At 40.4% G+C, this 10973-nt stretch overlaps 1 protein-coding gene across 1 annotated transcript; it reads left to right on the top strand.

Moving 5' to 3' along the window:
* The first annotated feature begins 457 nt into the window (after positions 1-457).
* Positions 458-5400, top strand: LOC128712704 (uncharacterized). The gene is made up of 6 exons (XM_053807591.1): positions 458-505; positions 3350-3726; positions 3791-3840; positions 4184-4771; positions 4838-5251; positions 5339-5400. The coding sequence occupies exons 1-6, from the start codon at positions 458-460 to the stop codon at positions 5398-5400; spliced, it is 1539 nt and encodes a 512-aa protein (XP_053663566.1).
* The last annotated feature ends 5573 nt before the right edge of the window (positions 5401-10973 follow it).

Here is a 10973-nt window from a genome sequence, read left to right as displayed (position 1 = left end):
GCACAACCGAACTACAGTTTTTTTTTATGTTTAGTCTTCTACGAAAAGGAACATATTATGAATATTCACAAAACCAGAATAACGAAATTTTCAATTAAATTTCATACGACCACTGAACCGTCGCGATGTGAAAAATGTGAGAATCAATTAGATGTCAATAAGTAATGGGTCGAAAATCGAGGATTTTCCCTCGAAAGGAAACGAGCAAATCTTATTATTTTTTTTTTTGTATGAATAGTTGTGTCGAACATCATTATTGCAACAGTGATCCATTGTGTTCTTTTCTATTCGTTTTGCAGGACATTAAATAAATTAATTCGTTAACAACCCGTGAAGAAGAAGAACGCGATAAGTGGACGTGGAGTAAGGGAAAAGGAGGAGTACTGCAGTGTTTTGTGTGGATTATCCCGAAGAAAGTGAAAACCAGTCTACACCGTAGTAAACACAGCAAATAATCATGGAAAAGCGCATTTTGCTAGAGAAAAGAGGTCGCCCAGACGATGAGGTAAGTTACGCTTGTTTTTACTACATTGTTTCCGTTGCTAAGGGGGACCTACCTCTCTATTGTAACTATTTTGTACTTTTGGTTTTGTTTACTACATCTAAGTCTTTGTGTGGGTGCGTGTGTGTCGGAATGCAGATAACTAGATTACGAATTTGTATTATGACGTCGAAATAGCAGATGTATGAGGCTGATTTTGTAACTGCTAAACGCCTCAATTGTCCCTTGATAACGTTAACTCTATAGCCTGACGAGAGAGCCTTCTAGTTGGGGGTCTGCTTGGTTTCATACCATAAACCATTTAGCCTTTTATGCGCGCAATTCGACGCGAGATACGCTTGTCCAAAAGTGGAAAATTGATGTCAAATTTAGCATAGTGCACCACCAGGCTCTTCCATCTTGAGTGATGTGTTTTTCTTTTTTCGAGGTCATCATCACAGTAACCCAATCTTATCACACAAGCATCATCTAATCAGTGTCATTGCATGTCCAGGTCCCTAAAACAAGAAGATAAAACATTGCAGTTTGATTAGCATCATCTTTTCAACGGATTTTGTCTTCCGGCTTCCGCCATATTGCCGCTTCAATACGCGTCAATTAAAAAAGGAGCCTCTTTCTGCCACTACTGGTGCTGCTGCTGACACATCCTTGTGCATATTTTTTGTCCTCTCTTTTCTCATTACATTTATGCATTCTTCTATCACGCACTCGCCTTTTGCTCTCGGCTCTCCTTTGCCTTTTGGCATTAGGCTAACAATGAACGTATTGTGACTTTGCAGGGAAAATTATTAAAAATCAACAAAAATGAGTCGCGGGTGCGCTACCTCTTCAAATGCTATTACGACGTTTCGTAATCGTAACTCTTTGATCGACATTCGACCAACCGAGTCGTGTGTATTATTTTTTTTGTAACTCGCCGTCAAATCTATGCATGAATACACATTCACACCACTCTACCCATACTACATGAAGTGGCGCGCGCCTTTTCTGCGAGTGTAGCGCGTGTTGCGCTAGCGGTGTGTGCGGGATTGGTTTCCGCGGAGTAGAAGAGCGTGGTGAAGAAAATCATTCATTTGTATGAAAGTGTGCGTCTATGGTGAGGTGTGCGCACTTACACATGCACACGGCTGCACTGAGCAAAATGTTTGCATGCGTTTGTTACTTTCGGCTGCAGGGTTTGACCTATGTGTGAGAATGTTTACTCCGTCGTGCCTTGTGTGTAGTGTATGGAGTTGATAAGAATTTTTCGCCATCAAACAAATAAGATATATGGCTTTATTCTGATGTAGATTTACGAGTAGACATGAAATGATATGCGCGCTGTGTTGAGAACGGGAAGAAGATGAACTTGAAAACATCTACGCACTTATCCGAAAAAAGTTTCTTCAGATCGAACGCGTACGATTTTCACTCTCCCACACACACTACTGCACACACACACACACACACATCGATCTCACATTCACTCCTCTCAATAAGAAATCGCACAACACACGCTACAGGACCGCACGCACACACTCCCACACACACCACGTCAAACAGGCTGCAGTGGAGCTGCCCGAGTTGGTGAGGTAGTATTGGTGAGCGGCTCTCGGGTGCCTGCTAGATGAGTGGTGTCGCGAAGATGCGCGATGATCGGTGCTGCCATCTGGCAATGAGTGCCAAGGCGAGTGAGCTCTGAAAATGGTAGCAACCTCGAAGCCGCCATCTTGGAATTTGCACCTTGGCTTCTTTCTGGCATTGCAAATTCGCTGTGAAATGGCGTTCGTGTGTTTACTGCACTCTGCCCAATTGTTGCATCACTTTGTTCCAGTGGTTCGTCCTCGGTTAGTGGCACTGTTGTAAGCTCTAAATTTCAATCCCCAAATCCGGAAAATGGTTTGCACACAATCGTCGTTGGGAATCTCTGCACTGCCCTTATCGAGACTGCTTTTCACCTGCATATGAAAACCGTACGGTGGCACAATGGCTGCCTGCCTGCTCATGTGAACGCTTGCTACGCGACTGTCGTGTGCGTACTCTCTTTGTCCCACTCAACGATGGCGATGAGTGGAATGAGCTTCAAGCGTTGCTATTGCGTTGAGAGTGTGTGTGCGAGCTTGTGAGCGACTCGTACAATACTATCAAAAGGAGAGGGAGGTGTGTGCGTTCTCTCTACGCATTTAAAATGTCCCGTGGCTGTTTTCGGTACATTAAAACTCTTCAAAGAGAATAAAAATGAACACCATGATGTAGTTATTTTATTACATTTTAAAGGTATTACATGAGACAATTTGCGTTCATGTTCCGCACGCGTAGTATAAAGATTTCGGCTTGAATAACGTACTTGTTGAAAATCGATCACACACTCTCACTAACTTTTTCAACACACACGCGCGCGCAACAAAAATTGCGAATGAGCGCACATGTGTGTGCGTCTTTGCGACCGGCGAATGGTTGATGGTGTGCAACTGTTTTTTCATAACAAATCACACACACCACCGTACATGCCGTTAGGCGCACATGATTTTCAATGTCGCGCTCGTTTTTCACGTTGAGATGACCGTTGAAATGTGCTTCTTTGGTGAGAATGATAATGAAGCAATTCTTTTCTACATATTTTCGCTCTATTTTGTTATTTGGTTATTTGTGATAATTAATTTGATCATAGTTTTATTTTTTATAATTACTATTGCTGTATTTTTTGTAATTATTTACTGTACATGCGTTAGCAATACGATATGGTATGGTTATTGTTCATGAAAAAAACTATTCATGTGTTGTTCAAAGGAACGTTTCGCAAGTTCTTTTTTAATTAATTCAATCATGCATGCATTAATTCAATGTACGTTCAACGTCTTTTTTCAGATCACAGAACTCATTCTGGACAACTGTCGGAGTACATACATCGATGGTCTCACAGATAGCTTCACCGCGCTGGAAACGCTGAGCCTCATCAACGTGGGATTGGTGTCGCTTAAAAATTTCCCCAAATTGTCCAACCTTCGCAAGCTTGAACTTTCGGACAACAGAATATCGAACGGTTTGAGCCACCTTATGGGCAGTCCGAAGCTGACACATCTGAACTTGTCCGGCAATCGCATCAAGGAGTTCGATGAGCTACAGCCGTTGAAAGATTTGGAAAATTTGGAAGTGTTGGACCTGTTCAACAATCAGGTAACCCTGATCGATAACTATCGCGAAAAACTATTCCAACTCATTCCATCTTTAAACTATCTCGATGGGTTAGTATCGCATTGTGCATTATATTGTTCAGAAAATGGTAACGAATGTGATGTTTATTTGCAGATTCGATAAAGAGTACGTAGAGGCGCCTTCTGACGAGGAAGATATGGCTGGTATGTATTTTTTAGCTTAATGTGCTTAGTTGATAAAAACGTGGCATAAAATAATACACCCTCTAGCTACACCCGAAGCACACACAAACATTGATCTACATGTTTTGTTGAATGCTACTCTTCCTTGAGCTGAATTAACTTTACAAAAGCCTTTTTTGTGTGCTAATATTAACTAGAATCATTTTTTATCACACGCGGTATGTTGAGGTATTGTGAACATTCATTAGTTCCACAGCGCTCTTGTAGGGAACGGATTCCATGTGGAATTCCACCGAATGTGCTTCTAATGGTTGTGGTTAATAAAATATGCAAAACACTATGGCGAGATCCATCCTGTTTGCAGATGATGGCTACCACCAGCAACAACCGTCACAGTTCTCCATCAATGGTATCGAAATTGATCTTGACGAACTGGAGCAGTTTGAGGCGAAGATACGCCAGAAGCGATCGAAGGAACAATCGGGGATGAAGACAACGGGCGAGAATATTGTCGGTGGTCCCAGCGAGCAGGGACATCTCGAACAAACCTACTCGCATCCTGCTGCCGCCAGCTGCTCCTCTTCTTCTGCACAGGATAATGGCAAAGATGATCTAGATTTGCTGTACGAAGAGATCCAACACAAACAGGCTCTGGCACGTGCGAATGAAGAGGAACAGGGCCGCAAAAGGATGGCTTCATTTTTGTCGGTATTGCTAATGTTTACCACCCTGCTAGCATTCATCAATCAGCTTTGCTTTCCGGGGGTGCATCAACTGTTAGAAGATCCTCAAATAGAGGAAGCCGATGACGTGGAAGAAGAGTTGGAAGTTAAGGAGAAGCAAGAGGATGAATGTTTGTTGGGCAACCCTGACGGTGATAGCAATGCAGGGGTGAAAGCGAACGGAGCAACTGCTCCGGATGAATGTAACTCGGGTGATTTGTCCGGGCGAGGTCAGAATTGAATAACGTACAACTCGTTTCTATCGCTTCACTTTCATTCTATGGGCTCGACCACAGAAGAAGAGGAAGCAGACGACTCGTGCGAAGAATCGGATGATGTATCGCTAGCATACCTGTACAACGACAACCTGGAGGAAGATCAGGAGGATTGGAAGAGCGTCGAGAGTGATTACAACAACGCGGACGAAGAGTTCGACAGTGAGGACGAAGAGGAAGAGGAAGGCGCCGACAATGAGGCCGAAGATGGTGCCGACAGTGATGGGGAAGGTGAAGATGAGGATGGCGAGGAGGAAGAAGATGGTGCGGATGATGATGAGGGTGGTAATGAGGAAGATGGTGCCGAAGCAGCCGCATCATCGGCCGCAACAGAAGCCGACACAAAAGCCACCGCAGCCACAGAGTCAGCGAAATCATCATCCACAGCAGAGCAAGTTGCAAGTGCCGGTGACGAAGGTGAAGCTGTTACGAAAGGTATTTGTATTGCTCTACCAGCAGGAGGCGCCCATACACTCCAGCATAACAATGGCCATTCTAATGTGTGTCAATTTATAATTTTAGCAAGCGAACCGGAAGCAAGGGGTACGAAGAGAAAGTTCCAAGGTACGGACAGCGACGGTTAAGCGCAAAAGTGCATAGTTTCATAAACGCTTCCAAATCAAATGTAACCCAAAACAAATCGTGGAACAACAACACTTCTGGTTTCTTCGGCAGCGCAGTGTTCGTTAACGCACCCAGCAGCAACTATAATTCCGAAAGTCTGTGCAATTTTTCATCACATTTTGTTACTGCTTTCCGGGCAGTAGCGCAATTTATTTTTCATCATTTTTCCGTCAAAATAAAACAAACAAAAAAGAACACGTAACAGCGACAAACTTTAATAATAGATTGCAAAAAAACACATACAAAACCTATATAGACATGAATACTTCACTCAACAATGCCCGCGGAACATTTTAATCAAACACACACAAACTAACTGTAACTAGAGACGATTGATGGAACAAGAAGGACGTGTATTAAAAAACTTAAAAAAAAACAGTATAGATGCAGTAAGACAACTGAGTGGGGACGTGTCCTAGTTGTCCTGTTCGAAAGGAATAAAGAAGGAAAGATCAAAACGATGTGTGTGGCGTGTAAATACAACGTTTCCGGTTAATTGAGGAAACAAAGTCGTATCACGCGTAACCGAAATAACAAAAAGAATCGCTATACGATCAAGGATGATCAAAATTGACAGTGGGAAAGGTGCGGTTTGTTTCATCAAATTAAATATTACCCCTATATGGTATTTCTCCTGATAAAATCCTCGGGATCAAATCATATTCGGTTGGAATAGCACACGGATGGATTGTTACATTTTATTATTCTTTCCTTCGGTCAGTCTCACCAGGTACACATGTAAGGCTTTGGATATTTGTTTACATGCATTATTTTTCACACCTACTGTTGGAAAGGAAAAAAAAAAACAATACAACGTACGAACGTTCCGCGGATACAGTGGTTTCAGACTCTAACGGGCGCTGCTGGTTGTATAAACGGCTCTAACAGTTGAAAAATCGAAAGGAAATGATGTGCCGTGCGTAAGAATGGAGTTAAGGAAGAGAAGGACGAGATGCAAAAGTGAGAGAGAGACCATACACAAAATAAATGTAATCCACAAACACACACGACCTGATATAAAAACAAAACACCTTTACTTTTAATTTGCGATGTATGTTTTTCGTTTGTTTCATAATCATAAGTGCGAGGGAAAGTTGTTGTATACAGTGTTTTGTCTTTTGTAAGCAAAGATAATTATCTCAGGCAAAGGCTTTCTATAGTTTCCTGATTTGTGCGTGGGGAGATAAAAGCGGCAAAGAAGAAAACGCGTGCGCAAATGTGCAGACCCGTCGCGGCGCACATATTACGTTACGTTATCGTGTAACACATTGTAGCATGCGTCGGTTTTGATAGCGGAAGGATTAAACGAAGATTCATTTCGGTTAAGGTTAAAGGAAGATGTGAAGTATAATTACAGATGTCATTTTAGTACAATACAATGGTTTGTATGATAGAACAGATAGAAAGTAGTGGAGCGCTCCCATAATTTACTCCCCCACATTTCTTGTTATAATATGTATTAAATTTCATCATAAATTGCTATGAAATTTTTTAAAACCTGCATTATAACTCTGTTTGGTTAACGTAAAAATTTAGTGTGACTGTCTTTCCTCATCACCTGAAAGTTGTAGGTTTTGTAAGGTATTTTTTTAAAGAGTAAAAGCATGTACTTTTCAGTTAGGTAAGGTGTGTATGGAAGGTTCAGGGAAAGCGAAACTGCGTGTAAAGAAAAGGGTTTGCTCTGCTGTATTCTGTTTGATATGCATACGGACCCATGTAGAGTAGTAAGTTTAACAGTACATCTATGCTTATCCGTTTTTCTTTTCTACCTTTTCGCAAAGCCTCATGCGGCATATAATAGTTAAGGACAAGCATTTGTTTTCCGTTGTTCTGTCATGGTTATTCCGGAGCGCAAAAATATACCGCCTTTATGTACCAACCGTGTGAGCGTGTATGAAGCTGATTCCCCTTTCATTGAGCATTTGTTAAAGATTTGCAGCAAGCTGAAGTAACAAGCCGTAATAACAAGTTGACCAAACAAGAAGCGGAAGGATATGGATGCAGTCCCACTCCTTTTCCGACCCAAGTCTCGGGAATGAACACTTATCAAATCAAAACAAACACTTTGATGAAGTGCATCCATTATAGTAAGGGTCGAAGGCAGCCGCACAAGCAATATATTAATGTTTGTGCTGTATCACGAGATGAAATAAAGTAACAAAACAAGAAAAACGTGCCCTTACTACAAATGACGCAAAACATTATACAAGGTAGAAACAAAAAACGGTGGCAACCGCACACATTCGGTACCAGGGTGGTGTGCCATGCATATGCAAAGAGGAGGTGTATGAGACAAAATCGAAAAAGCAAAATAATCATGTGAAAAAAGTGCATGTGCATGGTATGTGAAATGATTGCAACGGAATCCGATCAGGGATTGGAACCACATAACATACAATCTACTTCTGCCTGCAGCTCTTTTCCACTGGTGTGGATTTGCAAGCAAACAAAAACAAAAAACCAGCACACGATAACGCAGAGGAAAAATGACAAATGGGGCGGTATGATCGCGAAAACTGGAACAAAATTTATAATTGCTAAGAAAATAATATTTGTTTAAATAAATCACACAAATGAAAAAAAAACAACCAATTTGTATTGTCTTAAAAGAAATTTGCAAAAAGTGTACTAGGTAAGAGAAACAAAGAATCACAAGTAGTAGTAAAAAAAACTAATCTTTTCGTCCTTTTCTTTGTTATTTTGTATAGTACACTAACATATAACTGTTTATTTTTTATAGATCAGTAATAATAGTGTTGTGCTTAATTAATATCTTTAAAAGTGTAACTCATGTGAATCTTCAGAGAGTTAGCATTTGAGCAGGACGCCTATTGAAGTTTTGAAGAAGATGCAAGAATCTTCAGAATTTTTCACTTAATTCAATGATTTATTCAAATACAAGAATCTGAATTATTTTCACCCAACACTAATTGAATTATTTACTCCTTATGTGGTCCACAAAGATCCATCTATAACTACTATGGTATTAATTAATTTTGGTCTGGTGGTAACCGTACCGACTCGAACCGTACCGCTACGAGCAGGACTGACTATCCAGCCATGAGTTGGAATAGAGTTCAAGAAACTTAATATCTCTTGAGGCTGTACAGTCACAAAACAGATGTTTGTGTTCGATGTTCATTTCATTCTGATTTAATTTCATCGCAGTTGATTTTTTGTATTCCTTTTTCTTTACCTTCGCCACGCATATTAAAAAGAAAATAAAAAACGAATCGGAACTTCTACGCTGTTTTAAAACTCGATTGTTGTGTGCTTTTCCCTTGTTGTGTTTCTATTTTTATGGCGCACCGTTTACATAAAATTAAACATTAATTAAATTAAATAACAAGTACAAGAGCTATAATGCGGGAAAGAACCGCGTATCTCGATTTTTCGCGCAAGTCAAATCTGGAAGTAAAATCTTTCATATTTCAAAGTTACATAGTTGACTTCCTTCTCTGCACCGGATTTATTAAGCTATTCAAGCGACTTTTTGCAAGAACATTTACAACAAACAACAAAACAAATTTAAAAAAAATTATACAACAAAAAAAAGGCACTTTCGACCATTTTTTTTTTTGCTTTCGTTTTGACGTATAAATTATTCAGCTGTCATATTTCCAAAAATTGCGTATCTCCAAATTCGCGTATAAGAAGAACCGCGTACCTCGGGCACTGCCAGTATTTGCCAAATGGGTGCCCTCTCTCTCTCTCTTGTTTCTTGCCGTAACGACCTACTAGGTCATGTGAAGACATTGATGTGAGTGATCATCATGATCATTGATGTGAGTCATGTGAGTCATTGAAGAGCGCTAACTGTTATACAATTCTACTTATTACTATGTTAAGAAAAAGAAATTCAAAATTTGAAAATTTTCAAAGGCTTTCAAAAATTAAGAGGGTTAGAAAAGTGTTGTATTGAATCCACTCTCTTGAATCTCTGTCCACTTGAACTGAAGTGGAAACAATAGCTGTCAAATACCAGTTGTGCTTAACACTCTTTAACTCACGTTAAATTAGCAAAGAGGTGACTTTTTGCAAGGAAAAAAAAAGAAGTAAAACGACAAGCTTCTATACGTGGTACAGTCTCGATGAAAACGGAGGTGAATAGTAATAGGTACTTACACGCTGTTTAACCGCTGATTTATGGCCTTGTTCATCAGGCGTTGGAAGGTGGCTCGCTGGGTATTTTTTCTGTATGTATGTTCTGTATGTATGTATGTCGGGAAGAATCAAATGGGCATAATGAACAACGAAAACTCATTTTACAAAACGAAAAAATACCTACTTCTAGTGGCAAACATGAATTTTCCTTCATTTGTATTCGATTTTCCTCTTGATTTCCAGATGTAGACAAATGGAGTATCAGCTCGCAACTATGAACTATGGGATTATAATATCGTCAAAATGGGTGTACCATAGTGACAGCTGTCACCGTGACGCAATGGCAAAAAAGTGAAACGATGACAGGTGGATGTTTGGCTGAATTGCGTTCTCTGTTTACTTTGCTTTTCTCTCTCGCGTAGTGCGAATCGTAGGAACAACGGTGCGTGCATGTTTGTATTTTGTGTGATGTAGAGTGATCCTTTTTTGGGGGAAAAGTTTTTCTTTTGTTCAAATCTTGTCTCATAAGTTCCAACACGCAGAAACACACACGACGGCGCAGATCAGTTCTAAAACAAGATTGTTTTGGTCGTATGCAAACCATCTTCCACGAAATTGCCGCAGACCCTTTACTTTCCAGCATCAGTGGGGCTTATAGCTTATGGTGCGAGTCGTCTAGATAAATCAGCCAAATTCTACACCAGTTGGGGGTGGTGGGTATCGTGTTCGGAACTGTGTGTGCGTGTGAGTTTGTGCATTCGTCAAGGAGTGTATCCAAGAGTGGGGAAAATTTGGCGAAACACAAATAAACACAGGTGCATCGCTCGATTTTCCCTGCGGTTGGTTAGTGCAAACGGATGGCCAACTTGCGATAAATATTGACAACGTGTGCATGCGTGCGAGTTTCCTTGATGTTTCGTTTTCGGGAAAATCGCTTTCCAGTGGGTGCGTAGAACTGTGCGACAGTTTGGCAGAAATAGCTTATTTTAACAAAAGTGAATTAAGAAATTCCATCTGTGTGTTTGTAGTGAGCTACATTTTTGGAAAAAATAAATTATAAGGAAACATCAATTGTGGTTCATGTAGTTAATGGCAAAACGCATATAAATTGTTCTAAAACGAACCGGTTTTTTTTTCTTTTTAAAACAGAACTACGTGTGTGTGTTATTTTTCTTATTTATTTAGTTTCTACAAAAGTATATTTATCTAATCATTTTTCAATCGAAATCTTCGCAAAAAAAGGTTTTACCGAACGACATCCGGTAACCGGAAGTTGTAGTGAGTGGTGAGCGTGCGAGCGCCGAACACGAAATTGCCTAGCGGCGTACCAAATCGCCCTAAACCGCTAAGGGAAAAATACACAGTGTGCCAACGAATATTATCGCCAAAATTTCCGTTCGAATCTAAGCAACAAGACAGTGCGTGTACG

Source organism: Anopheles marshallii, chromosome 3 (assembly GCF_943734725.1).
Source record: "Anopheles marshallii chromosome 3, idAnoMarsDA_429_01, whole genome shotgun sequence".
Classification (NCBI taxonomy): domain Eukaryota; kingdom Metazoa; phylum Arthropoda; class Insecta; order Diptera; family Culicidae; genus Anopheles; species Anopheles marshallii.
Note: the sequence above shows the minus strand (reverse complement) of the source record. Positions and strands in the feature narration are given on the sequence as shown.

Excerpts from the sequence above, each read along its gene's own strand:
- LOC128712704 (XM_053807591.1), top strand. The coding sequence starts at position 458 with ATGGAAAAGCGCATTTTGCTAGAGAAAAGAGGTCGCCCAGACGATGAG. Across the intron at positions 3,841-4,183 it reads TGACGAGGAAGATATGGCTG|ATGATGGCTACCACCAGCAA; the intron begins GTATGTATTTTT and ends TCCTGTTTGCAG. Across the intron at positions 4,772-4,837 it reads GGGTGATTTGTCCGGGCGAG|AAGAAGAGGAAGCAGACGAC; the intron begins GTCAGAATTGAA and ends GCTCGACCACAG.